This window comes from Canis lupus, chromosome 12 (genome assembly GCF_003254725.2).
Source record: "Canis lupus dingo isolate Sandy chromosome 12, ASM325472v2, whole genome shotgun sequence".
Taxonomy (NCBI): Eukaryota; Metazoa; Chordata; class Mammalia; order Carnivora; family Canidae; genus Canis; species Canis lupus.
In genome coordinates, this window is record NC_064254.1 from 59,044,579 (window position 1) to 59,059,476 (window position 14,898).

The 14,898-nt window shown below is 33.3% G+C and overlaps 1 protein-coding gene and 1 pseudogene across 8 annotated transcripts in view; one reads left to right on the forward strand and one right to left on the reverse strand.

Moving 5' to 3' along the window:
* Positions 1-14,898, reverse strand: part of ASCC3 (activating signal cointegrator 1 complex subunit 3) — a 335,684-nt gene that overhangs the window by 234,229 nt on the left and 86,557 nt on the right. For all 8 annotated transcript variants that reach the window (XM_025444816.3, XM_025444818.3, XM_025444817.3 and 5 more), the window contains 2 exons: positions 5,754-5,954; positions 5,156-5,296 (listed from right to left, as the gene is read on the reverse strand). In XM_025444816.3, coding sequence (XP_025300601.1) covers positions 5,156-5,296; positions 5,754-5,954 — 342 coding nt within the window. The remainder of the gene's footprint in view (positions 1-5,155; positions 5,297-5,753; positions 5,955-14,898) is intronic.
* LOC112658286 (sorcin-like) lies at positions 12,236-13,416 on the forward strand (annotated as a pseudogene).

Here is a 14,898-nt window from a genome sequence, read left to right on the forward strand (position 1 = left end):
TTGAGAAAAATTCATTTGGAATAATAAGATTCTATAAAGTTATAAGAAAAAATGTAGGAGTTTTTGTTTGTTTGTTTATTTATTTATTTTATTTCAGGCTTGAATTCTGTTTATTCTTCATGGGAATAACAATAGCAACAAAAAACAAAGGCATACCTAATAATAATTGTTATAGTAAACAATAGTGTTTACTTTTTTAAAAAAATTCAAGTTCATTAACATATGGTGTAGTATTGGTTTCAAGAGTAGAATTTAGTGATTTACCACTTCCATATAACATCCATTGTTCATCCCAGCAAGTGCTCTCCTTAATCCCATTCAGCCATTTACTCCATGTCCTCATCCATACCTTCCCTTGAGCAGACTTCAATTTGTTCTCTATAATTGAATCTCTCTTATGCTTTGCCACCCTCTCGTTTCTTTTTTTTTTTTTTTAAGATTTTATTTATTCATGAGAGATAGAGAGAGAGAGAGAGAGAGAGAGGCACAAAGGCACAGGCAGAGGGAGAAACAGACGCCATTCAAGAAGGCGGTGCTAAACCGCTGAGCCACCAGGGCTGCCCACCCTCTCTGTTTTTGTTTTATTTTTCCTTCCCTTCCCCTATGTTCATCTGTTTTGTTTCTTAAGTTCCACAGAGTGAAATTATATGATGACATTTGACTTTCTCGGACTTACTTCATTTAACCTAATACAACCTAGTTCCCTCCACATCATTGCAAATGGCAAGACTTCACTCTTTTTGATGGTAAGTAATATTCTGTTGTGTATATATATATGTAAGTACACTACATCTTCTTTATCCATTCATCTGTTGATGGACATCTAGGGTGTTTCCATATTTTTGCTATTGTGGACACTGCTGCTTTAAACATTGGGGTACATGTGCCCCTTTTAATCACTATTTTTGTATTCTTTGGATAAATACTTAGTAGTGCAATTGCTAGGTTACAGGATAGATCTATTTTAACTTTTTGAGGAACCTCCATATTGTCTTCCAGAATAGCTGTACTAGTTTGCATTCCTACCAACAGTACAAGAGGGTTCCCCTTTCTCCACAACCTCGCCAACATCTATTGTTTCCTGAGTTGTGAAGTGGCATCTCTTGTGGTTTTCATTTGTATTTACCTGGTGATGAGTGATGTTGAACATTTTTTCATGTGTCTGTTAGCCATTTGTGTGGTCCTCTTTGGAGAAAGTCTATTCAGGTCTTCTGCCCATTTCTTGACTGTATTGTTTATTTTTTGGGTGTTGAGTTTGATGAGTTCTTTATAGATTGTGGATACAGCCCATTATCCGATATTTCATTTGCAAATATCCTCTCCCATTCTGTTGGCTGTTGTTAGTTTTGTTGTTTCCTTTGCTATGCGAAGCTTGCTGAAGTCCTCATAGTTTATTTTTATCTTTGCTTTTGTTTCCCTTGCCTCCGGAGGTATGTCTCTAGTAAGAAGCTGCTGTGACCAAGGTCAAAGAGTTTGCTGTCTGGTTTCTCCTCTAGGATTTTGCTGGTTTCTTGTCTTATATTTAAGTCTTTCATCCATTTTGCACTTATTTTTGTGTATAGTATAAGAAATTGGTCCAGTTTTCCCAACACTATTTGTTGAAGAGACTTTTTTCCATTGGATATTTTTTCCTGCTTTGTCAAAGATTAGTTGACAATATAGTTGAGGGTCCATTTCTGAATTATCTATTCTGTTCCATTGATCTATCTTTTTTTGTGCCAGTACCATACTGTCTTGTTGATTACAGCTGTATAATACAGTCTGGGATTCTGATGCCTCCTGCTTTGGTTTCATTTCTCAATATTACTTTGGTTATTTGGGATCTTTTCTGGTTTCACCAAATTTGAGGATTGTTTGTTCTACTTCTATAAAAAATGCTGGCATTATTTTGATCAGGACTGCCTTGAATATGTAGAATGTTTTGGGTAGTATAGACATTTTAACAATATTTGTTCTTCCAATCCATGAGCACGTAATGTTTTTCCATTTTTTTTGTGTGTCTTCTTTAATTTCTTTCATTAGTGTTCCATAGTTTCAGTGTATAGATCATTTACATCTTTGGTTAGGTTTATTCCTAGGTATCTTATGGGTTTTGGTGTGGATTACCTTTTAAAAGAGCAGTTCTATTTTTAAAATATGCTTTCTACCTTCACTGCTAGAAAAATAAAATTAATGTTTATGAAATACTAACAAATTCAATAATAAAAATATTAGGATATTGGAATCTTCTTCCACTAATGGCAGATGAGCAAAGCTGTGGTATGAATCTCTGCAAATAATTTTAAAATACTGTATACAATTAATACAAATAACTTTTAAGAAACATGAAAGTATCAGAAAACAGTAAAAACAAAAAAGTAACATCAAAACTATAAATGAAAGTGGTAAGGATTATCAGTTTGCAAATATTTGACCTAAGAGTATGACCCCACACCCATTGCTATTACTGCAAAAAAAGGGGGTAGGAAAACCACAGCCCCACTGGCAAAAGGTGCCAGAAATCAGAGTTCAGAGCTAGGATTCAGAACTGAGAAAGCAGTTTGAAAATTAAAGTGAAAAATAACATGGTAATCTCCTGAATGTTGAAGTGAAAACTAACACATTTATAGGAGAAAATCCAATTGTCCCATGCTAAAAAAAGCAGGCTCACACCAGAATAAATAAAAGTCGACTCTGAAAAAGATAAAGCCACACAGAACCAAATCTGTGAGTTTGAGGCTTCTCCTAATGAGTGGATTTTCCAATCATGGACACACAGATCTAGTGGCTGAAAGCATGAACTAGAATAGTTTAAAAGTGTCAGCTGATGGGAGTTCAGGATATGCTAACCCAAAGAATCATTATAAAACAACACTACCACTAATAAAAGAGACATATCCCTTCAAGGCAATGGGATAAAACATAAGTTGGAAATTACCATATTAATTTTAGCCAAAATAATTAATGAAGATTACACATAGTCTGGTTTTTAAAATCTAACCATATATCACAGTTAGGCAATATAAGCTAAAATCCACAATGACAGAATAACAAAAGTATTAGTTTGTTTACTACTCAGTGTTGCCACTGATAAAATATTTAACAAAATAATGTATTTTTTTATAATAAATTACATCAAAATTCTTTTACATTATCTCAAAATTAGGATTTACCAATTAAGAGACCTAAATTAACAGTAGGGGAAATACATTATACACTTTAAAATTAATTTTGAAGCTAAAAATCAGAAGGAAAAGAAATGAGCCGTTACCTGAACTTATAAATATATAGTAAAAATTCAAATAATGATTGTTCTACCATTTATCATTTCAGCAGTTAAAAAATCTATTTATGCTAACAAAATAGTAAATCTGAGATTCTGTTACAATGTAAAGGGGAAAAAAAAGTTCTACACATCTTAAACAAAACTACGTTGTTAGCTTTACTAAATTTTTCCTTCTGCTACCTCTTTCTGAAACACAAAACTGTCAAACTATAGATTTTTTAAAAAAACTGTCAGTGATTCTAAACATTGATATACTCCCCTTCATTATTCCATAAAATAAAAAGGATATTAAAAATAACCAGAGCAACATCCTGATCACTGACTTTTATCTAACTACAACTGAAACAGGGATCTGATCTTCACTAATCTTTAAACTCTAAAAGTACTTTTTTTTCTTGGCTGCTGTTAAAAATGTTGTAATGAACATAGGATCTTTGATACCCTAATTTTATTTCTTTTAGATATATACCAGAAGTAGATTACTGGATCATATGGTAGTTCTATTTTTATTTTTTTGAGGAACCTCCATACTCTTCCAATGACTACACCAATTTACATTTCCAACAACAGTGTATAAAGGTTCACTTTTCTCTACATATTTGTCAGCATTTCTTATATCTTTTTGGTAATAATCATTCTAAAAAGTGTGAGGTGACATCTCATAGTTTTGATTTGCATTTCTTTGGTGATTAGTGATGCTGGACATCTTTGCATATACCTAATGTCCATTTGTATGCCTCCTTTGGAAAATGTCTATTCATTTCCTCTGCCCATTTTTGTTTCTTTCTTTAGTTTCACTAAGAAATATCCACTGTATAAGTTTAAGGTGTAGAACATGATAATTTGATTTACGTATACTGTGAAATGATTATCACAGTAGGTTTAGTTAATTCATCATCTTACATAGATACAGAAAAAGAAAAAAAATTCTCCTTGTGATGAGAACTCTTCAGATCTCCTCTTTTAAGAACTTTCCTATATATCATACAGCAGTGTTAGCCTTGGTTATCATGTACATTATATTTCTACTACTTATTTATCTCATAACTGGACGTTTATACCTTTTGACCAGTTTTTTCCAATTCCCCATCACTCAACTCCTGACTTTAAACTTTAATAGTATTAATAACATATCAGGATTATTGTTTAAAATACATATTTAATAACCTGAAAGGCAACTGTCTGTGAGTAAAGAGGTTGGCAAGGATGCCAGGTTGATCAGTCAGGATATTCCCTCATTACCACTCCAGACCACTGTTGTGGCTGGATTGTCCCATTAATAATGGTTATCCATTATTGCAGTTTTTCAAGCATTATGAACATTACCTTACTTATATGTTCCATCTAATTAATGATAATCTAGTTGTAGCTGTAATGTAATTTTTGCCTATTCAGTCATTATATAAGATACCTGAAGGCAGGAATTGTATCTTAAATATCTTTGTTGTCATGCATTTCACCTAATATAGTGCTATATACAGCATGTGATTTAATAACTTTCTATATGATGAAATAAAGAACGACTAAAATCTTTTATTATATGCTAATCCTTATGGTATAGTTTAGAATACTAGTGGCATCATTTAAGGATCTCTATATTTTCCTGCTCTTAAAATTGAAGTCTGGTCTTATCTACATTCTCATTCTCTACTGTTTTTAAAGAACAACATTTGCTGTCAACGAGCTTAAAATTTATACCAGGCATTTAATAATATTCAAGACATACCAGGAATCACACAAGTTAGAAGGGATAAAATAGGACTAAGCATTAGCAAAAATCTCTTTTGTAGAGGTAAGATGTGATTACAAATAAAAGAATTCCATTATGTTTGCTTTATGTTTACCTAAAAAAAAATGGTATTAAACAAAAAATATAAGTATACAACATACCTGAGTTCGTAAAATTTCATTTTTTGACAACTGCATATCCCCAGTCAATTCTTTCACAACGATGCCCAGGGGCTCTAGACGTTTGCTGAAGTAATTTGTCATTTCAGCTGCCAAGGCCTTCATTGGAGCAACATATACAATCTGTGCCAAAGAAACAGTACCTTGATGAATGAGCAAAAACTACATTTTGTTTCTTCATTTGTTTCAAAGCAGTCAATATAAGTCACAATTTATTGTGAAATATAATTGCAGCTACTAGAAGTAAAAAAAATCTTAATAGTGATATCTGAAAAGTAGTTATCTTTTCTTTGGTAAGTGTGCAGCTGCTTAAAGGATAATGGAATTTGTTTATACAGCCACATCGCTTTGAACATTGGTTCTGCTTCAAAGCTAAATGTATTTTCACAGGGGTAATAGCATTTTCATAACACAAACAGGGACTACCTTAAGAGTAACAGAGTAAATCAAGCAGCAATCTTTACCTGAGATCATAAATAATATCCTTAAAACTTTCCAGATTTCATGTAACATGTTCAACTACAAACGATTTTAATTTTACAGTTTATAAAGGTTGTGGTCTGATTTGTTAATTTCCTACCTTAAATTCATTCTTTTTGATAACACCTTGTTGAAAATGTTGGCGTATTTCATGCAAAACTGTAAGCATTGCAATGTTGGTCTTTCCAGCCCCAGTAGGGGCACAAATCAGCATGTTCTCATTGGTGTTGTAGGCAGTCTCAAACACGATTGACTGGATTCTATTCAGTCTCCTCATTCCCTTAAAAGCCAGCTGCCCAATCTAAAGAAAGAAAGAAAGAAAGAAAGAAGGAAAGAAAGAAAGAAACAAACAAACAATGACTATTATAAACAATGATAATGCGAAGGACCCATACAAAATAATAAATGCAAACATTTACTTCTTTTGATTTAAAAGCAAAACAAAATGACTGATTTGTTCAGTCTCTCTCAATATGTCCAATATTTAAACCAAAGTGTGTGCAGTTGAAAACTCACAACTACCTAATTCTAATGCATTTGGGAGTTGCATACTCACTAAATTTGAAAAATGCAATAGTGACACTTTATATCTATATCTTTATATATAATCCAAAGTATAAAACAATGATAAATTAATCACATAAGGAAATAAAATGAAACACAGGTATCTTTTGAGTTCATATATTGATATTCTAGCTTAGTTAGACTGAATATGACTAATAAGAGTCCAAGCAAGAAACTTCCTGGGTATATAAAGGAATAGGAAATTCTGTTTCAATATGTTATGGATTTAAAAGTATCTTTTTTTAATAGCAGCCATAATAGTAGGAACAATAACTGCCGATTATATTTATTCAGAACTTACACTGTGATATATATATTTGTAAGCACTTTGATATATTTATTTATAGTTCTCAAAATGGGTACCTGGGTGGCTTAGTTGGTTAAGAGTCTGCCTTTGGCTTAGGTCATGATCCTGGTGCCCTGGGATTGAGCCCACCAGGCTACATGCTCAGTGGGGGGATCTGCATCCACCTCTCCCTCTGCCCATTTCCCTACTCATGCAAGTGCGCTAAGTAAATAAAATCTTTAAAAACATTCTATGGTATAGATATTTTTTTCTATATATATATTTTTATTTATTAAAAGGATTTTAACTATTTCAAAAGAGAGAGAGAGAGAGAGAGAATGCACAAGTGGAAGCAGGGGGTGGGGTAGGCACAGTGAGAGGAAGAGAGAAGCAGACTCCTGGCTGAGTAGAGAGCCTGAAAGCAGAGCTTGATCTCACAACCCTAAGACCATGAGCCAAATCAAGAGTTGGATGCTCAGCTGAGCCACCCAGGCACCTCTTGGTACTTTTACTATGTCCTTTTAATAAAGATGAAAATGAAGACACAGAGCGGTTAAATAATTTTTCCTAAGATTTTTCATATGGAAAGTCTTTAGAAATGAAAGCTATAATGCCTTAGAGTAAACAAAACACTGGACAGGATTAATGGCAGAAAATTGGGATGGTTAAATTAATGTCAGAAAAAATAAATTTCAAAACCAAGAGTATTACCAGGATTAAAAACAGTCATTTCATAATGACAATGAAAATAATTCATCAGTAGGGCATAACAGTCCTAAGTATTCATATATCTAATAACAGATCTTCAAAAGTATGGAGCAAAAACTAATAGACATGCAAATAATTTCAACATCCCTCCCAACACTTGATAGAACAAGGTAGGCATGAAAATCAACAAGATTATAGCCGACCTGAACAGCACTATCAACCAATTTGACCTGATTGACATTTATCCATCTAACAATAGCAGAATACAAATTCTCTTCAAGTGTTCATAAAACATTTAAAAAATATACCCTATTTTGGCCCATAAAACAAGTTTCAAAAAATTGAAAAATAATTCATATAAAATATGTCATCTGATCACAAAGGAATGAAATTAAATATCCTTAACAGAAATAGCCTTAGGAAATATCCAAATATTCAAATTAAATAATACACTTCCTAAATAACCCATGGATTAAAAAGAAATCAATAGGAAATTAATAAGTATTCTTAACTGAAGGAAAAAGAAAGCTCAACATATGAGAATTTGTGGATGCTGCTAAAGCACTTAGTGAGGAACAATAGCACTAACCACCTATATGAAAAAAGAAGGAAAGTTTCAAGGTTATAATTTCATTTTCCAAAATAAAAAAGGGAAAATTAAAACTAAAGTAAGCAGAAGAAACAGTAAGAATCATAGTGGATATCAATGAAATGGAAAACAGAAAAGCTCATTCTTTGAGAAGATCAACAAAAGTGATTAATCCCTAGCCAACTGAAGACAAAAACTGCTTTCATTTAGAGATGACACGATTTTTTAAAAAAATTTTATTTATTTATTCGTGAGAGATGCACAGAGACAGGCGGAAACACAGACAGAGGGAGAAGCAGGCTCCCTGTGGGAAGCCCGATGCAGGACTCGATCCCATGTTCCCAGTACTCTGGGATCACCTGGGATCACAACTTGAGGCAAAGGCAGACACTCAATCACTGAGCCACCCAGGTGCTCCAGAGATGACATGATTTCTATACAAAAAAATCTAACAGAATCTATCAAAAATTTCCCAACAGTAATATGTGATTTAAGAAATTCAAGTTTTTTAAAAAATTATATTTCTTTTCTATATATTAGCAAGGAAAAATCTGAAAGTAAATTAAAAATCAATTAAATGAAAAATACATATATACTGAGAACTATATTATTTTGCTAGAAGAAATGAAATGTAAGAAAACTCTATAAAAGATGTCAATTCTTCCCAAGTTGATCTATAAGTTTAGTGCAATTCCAATCAACATCTCAAAAGGCTTTTTTACGAAAATTAACAAGCCGATTCTAAAATTCATATGGAAACACAAAGGACCTGGAAGAGACAAAACAATTGTGAAAAAGAACAACATAAAAGAGCTCAGACTAACCAATTTCAAAGATTATTTAAAAACTGGAGGGGATCCCTGGGTGGCTCAGCGGTTTGGCACCTGCTTTCGGCCCAGGGCGTAATCCTGGAGTCCCAGAATCGAGTATCACGTTGGGCCCCTTGCATGCTTCTCAGTCTGCCTGTGTCTCTACCCCCCCCCGCCCTCCCCCGCCCCCCCGGAATGAATAGAATCTTAAAAAATACAAAAAAACAAAAAACCCTGAAAAAATCAAACCAGCATTATATTAGCATAAAGATAGCATAAATAGATCAAAGAACAGAATAGAGAATTCACAAATAAACTTTCACATATACTGACAATAGATTTTTGACAAAGGCCTAAAGCCATTACAGATGACAGAGCATAGCATTATTCAATAAATGATGTCGGAACAAATGGGTATCTACAGGCAAAAAGAATAAATTTGAACACATACCTCTCACCATACAAAAATTAACTCAAAGCAGATCACTGACCTAAATGTAAAACTATAAAACTAGTAGTAAAAAAAAATAGAGAAAATATCTGTGGTCCTGAGTTAGGCCAAGATGTCTTATATATACCATAACCTACAAATGAACAAATTGATGAACTAAATTTAATTCAACAAAATGAAAAAAAAAAAAAAAACAATCTTTTGAAGAGACATTGTTAAGAAAATGAAAGAAGCCAGCATGGAAAAAAATCTCTGTGAAGTATATATACATCTGATAAAGGAATTATATCCAAGATACATAAAGGATTCTTTGAACACAACAGTAAGAAAACAATTCAATTTTTAAAATGGGCAAAAGATTTGAACAATCAATTCACCAAAAGAAATACGTGGATGGCAATAAACACACAAAAAGATGCTCAACATCATTAGTCATTAGGAAAATTAAAGTTAAAATCACAATGAGGTAACACTACACACCTATTAAAATGGCTAAAATTTTTAAAAGTGGCCACTTCAAGTGTTGGTAGGAGGATGTGAAGAAACTGGCCCTCATACCTATTACTGGTAGGGATGTAAAATAGTATAACCACCTTGGAAAGCAACTTGGCAATTTTTTAAAAGTTAAACATACAATTAACATATGATCTGGCCATATCACTTCCAGGCTTGAACCCAAAAGAAAGTAGTATATGTACATACAAAAGCTTGTACACAAATGTTCATAGCAGCTTTATTTGTGATACCTTAAGACCAAGAAACAACTCAAATGTTCAAGAGACGAATGAATAAAATGTGGCATATTCATAAAATGGGATATTACTCAGCAATAAATTATTGAGATACAACAACATAAATGAATCTCAAAATGATTGTTGAATAAAAGAAGCTTGACAAAAAAAGAATATATACTGCATAGTTACATTTATATACAAATCTGGAAAATACAAACTAACCTATAGTGACAGAAAGCAGCTTAGTTGACGCTTGGGAGCAGGCGGATAAGTGGAAGGAGAGATTGGAATTGTAGAAGCCCAGGTTAAAATACTGGCTCCACAACTATTTCCACTACAACCCTGAAGATACTTAGTATCTCTGAGTTCTATTTCCACATCTGTAAATTAGTAATGTTACACAGGAAGTTATAAAGATTAATAAAAATTGGCAATATTCATGGAATGCTTATTAGGGGTCAATCACAAGGTAAATCCTTTAAATGAATATCCTAATTATTTGTAATAACCATACCAGACTATTTTATAGATGAAGAAACTGAGACTTTAAAAGACTTATATAAGTTCATACAGCTATAAGTGATGGAGCTAGCATCTGAACTCAGATATTATAACTTCAAAATTGCAGTCTTTAATTGATAAAATTCATAAACCCCTTAGAGGACAAAGTATATACAGAGTAGGTACTTATTAAAAGTGTTGAAATAAAACTAATAGCACCTATTATCATCACTGTCCTATGTCATCTTTGTTTTTATATGAAGCTTATTAAAATAGTACTGGGAATGAATGTTGCAATTTCCAAACAGTTTTTATGGACTCATGACAAGACATACAGAGTCTACTATTTCTAAATTACAAATCTGATGTCACATTCCAGTTTGAAGGTTTCAAAGAATTCTTACTGTCAATCTTAACCATACAGGTTATGAAACACAAAATCTTCTAAGGCACAGAATATGCAGCAAATAGAACCTTTTAAAATGTGAACACTTATTATTTTCCACCACTGTTATTTATATATACTATTCTCTTGAATAGTATTCTATTCTTTGCACCTTTGCACTACATATAATGCCTTTCCTAACTCTGAGAAACTCTTCATTATCATTCGAGTTTAAGATCAAATGTAAACTCTAGTCTTTCCCAATTCCCTAAGCAATTATTACATTAACTTAATTATACTTTTCCATATTTCAACAAATTTTAAGATACTATATCTCTCAGCAACTAAAGGTTCATAGAAACCTCTTTATATATGGTCAGTATAACCCTTAACTACAAATACTGAAATGACTGATTCCTATGTATATCTGACACACTGAATTGAAACTAAAGATTCAGTTTTATTACTTTTTGTATTACCGTAATACCTAACCAAATGCCAGAAACATCATAGGCCTCTAAATAAATTTTTATTTACTTATAGATCGATTAACAGGGGAAAAAAATCTTTAAAAAGATATGCACTTTACATATAGTATCCTCCAAAGAAACAGTAAACTAGATCTACCAAAATGTATAGCAGTTCAGAAAAAACCTATATTCAATCTTGAATAAGAAACTTATTTTGTTCTTAAAGGTTATAGTTCAAGAAAGAAGTAAACTAGAGCACTAGAAGAATATCCTAACAAACTTAGTACATATTGAGGTCTAGAACATCTATTCAACGGTCATTCACTGACCACTTATAAATACACTAAAATCTTATGTCAGTGTAAATATTCATTTTCTTAAGAGAAGTTGGAGAGTGTCTAAAACTATCCTTAAAATATATAGTTTGTGGCTTGAGGGGGAAAATTATATCATTTTAGTTTTTTTTTTTAAAGACTTTACTTATTTATTCGAGAGAGAGAGAGAGAGAGAGAGAGAGAGGCAGAGACACAAGCAGAGATACAGGCAGAGGGAGAAGCAGGCTCCATGCAGGGAGCCTGATGTGGGATTCGATCCGGAGACTCCAGGATTATGCCCCACGCTGAAGGCAGGTGCTAAACCACTGAGCCACCCAGGGATCCCCTCATTTTAGTTTTCTATAATAAAGATAGGACTCCATGATGAGTTATTTGACGGGAAGAAGAGACAGTAAGAAGAATGCCATTAGAGATGAAAGAGAGTATTAGAAAAACACCTAGGGCACCTGGGTGGCTCAGTTAAGCATCTGCCTTCCATTCAGGTCATGATCCTGGAGTCTCTGCTTAGTAGGGAGCCTGCTTTTCCCTCTCCCTTGGCTTCTCTCTCCCTGCTTGTGCTCTCTCTAATAAATAAGATCTTTTTTTTTTTTTAGAAAAACACCTGGAACTAGCCAAAAGTTAGTACAGTTGACTCCTGAACTATGCAGATCCATTTATATGCAGATTTTTTATAGTACAGTACTATAAATGTATTTTTTCTTTCATGATTTTCTTACTGTTTCCTTTTCCCTAGCTTACTTTATTGGAAGAATGCAATATACAACACATACAACATGTAAAATATGTGTTATGTTATTAGTAAGGCGTCTGATAAACAGTAGGCTACTAGAAGGTAATTCTGAGGGAGCCAAAGTTATATAAAGATTTGACCACATGGGAGGCTGGTGCCCCAACCTCCAAGTTGTACAAGGGTCAACTATAGTTGTATAAAGGATATGGAAAGATGGTATAGCAGAAATGATGAAGATAAAAAAAAAAGAAAGAAAGAAAGAAAGCCATGACCAGACTATGAAGCCCAGAGTACCACAAAAAACTCCTCTACCTCTAAGGGTTTTTTTTTTTTTTTTCTTTTTTTGGAAAGACAATGTGAAGAAGTCAGCATAGGAAGCTGACGTCCAGAAAAGTTAAATGACCACTCACGTCCACACTGCTAATAGATTGCAGAAAAGATAGAACCTGAATTCAGTTTATCTTAGTTCCAACTACAAATTACCATCAAATTTATTATTTAATATTACACTATGATTTATTTTGCCCATTAATAAGTCTCTACATTTATTTCAAAAGAACCATTGCAAAAGAATCCTTAAAATACTGTTGCAAGTGAGGGGTGAGGGGTGCAGTTCGCACCTTGGTGTATCTAGGACACTCTGGTGCTATCAGCAGGTACTACCCAGGTAGGTATGGAGGGGCTCTGGGAGGGCCTACATTTTCCAGACAAACTCAGGATCTTCTGTATAGTTACTTGCTGCTGGAGCTGTACAGGATGGGCAAGCAGAAACTGATGAACTGCAGAGATGCCTGACACCTGAAGGATACAAACCTTTTAACCTGGAAACTTGTTGGCTTATGATTTCAATGCTGGGTACAGATACGTCAGGCACAATGGATTTCAATGAATTTAAAGAACTCTGGGCTGTAATGAAGGGTTGGACACAACACTTCATCAGTTTTGACAGTGACTGGAGTGGAACAGTGGATCCTCAAGAACTGCAGAGGGCCCTGACCACAATGGGATTTTGGTTGAGTTCCCAAGCTGTGAATTCAATTGCAAAATGATACGACACCAATTTCAAGATCACTTTCAATGACTACATCACCTGCTGCATCAAAATGCCAGCTCTGACAGCTTTCAAAGATGGGATACTGCTCAACAAGGTGCTGTGAATTTCCCCTATGATGATTTCATTCAATGTGTCATGAGTCTTTAAACCAAGAGGAGGCTGAATGAACAAAATCAACATTCCAACTAGAGTTCTCTTTAGCTCTTAGTCTTTGCCTTAAGTAACGTGTAAACTTGCACTGTTGCTTTTCTTTAATTAGCGGTCATAAAAGTTTATCACTTTAGGTACAACTGAAGTTTTTAGTATTGATAATAAATTCTTCAGAATTTTGCTAATACAATATCAAGTCTCTTACACCTTAAAACTTCCTTGCACCATTGTCAGTGATGCCTTATTTTCTTGTTAAGGCCCTCTGATATAAATTTCAGTGTGTAAAATGTTTAAGGCACATTATACATTTTCATTGTAAGATACTTAAAATCCTTTCATCAGATTCCAACTCTATCTTTCTTCTAGAAAAGTTTTTACTTGGTACTGAAACCTTCATGTATGGAGTATTCTTACAATGCAAATGATTTATACCCACTTGAGTGCAAAAAGACACACACAAAAAAATATGGTAATCCATGTCAAGGTTCACTTTAGTGGAAACTTAGCACAGGCAATAAGGCTTACACATTTTTGATGACCATATGATTGAACAGGAAATGTGAGTGATTATTTTCTGCCTCTTGAAAACTACTGAATCATGTGAGTGGCAAATACTATTTGTTACCAAGTTCTTTGCCATCATCCACCTAGACCTTTGTTATAAAGGTCTTACAAATTATAAGCTATGCAAAAAAAAAAAAAAAAAAAACTGACAAAAAAGTTTTTAACAATTAATAGAATATATAAAAATATTAACTAAGGTTATTTTTGGCTTGTGAGATTCTAGGAGACTTAATTTCCTTATAGATTTGAGTATTTTCTAAGTTTTCAATAATGTGCATACTTTTCTTTTCAAATCAGAAGTTATTTTTTAAAATACTGACATATCCATTTTGATATGCCATGTGTTCACTCTTACGTTAAAAAATATACGCCGCAAAAAAACTGGAAAGAGAATCAAATGTTGATATTGCTACCACTGTAAATCAGAGTCACGAATTTACTTTCTTCTTTCCTACTACTTTTCCAAATACTCTCTGATAAGCAAGTACTGTATTTTTAATGGAAGACAATTTTTTTTTGGATTTTTAAGCCATGTTCTTTTAAGTAAGATTTGGAATCTAATACTGGCTGTGCCTATTCCTGACTATGTGATTTAATCATCTGGATACTCTGTTTCCCTATCTTTGAAAAGGGGATTAATATTTACTGCATGGAGTAGTTCTGAATAGAAAAATTATGTTGGGATAATTAGCACCAATAATGCTTCTGTTTCTTAAATTTCAAACTGGACTGGCTGGCTCTTTCTTGGAAGGGAGCTTAACATGAAACAATGAAACATGAAACAATGAAACAATGAAATTAGTCTATTTTCTCCATGGCAGCAGAATATCTGTCTCATTTTAGCACACAATATGAGAGCTATGATTCAGATGATCAATTAGTTGTCAATCAATGAAAAAATAAAAACAGTTCTAG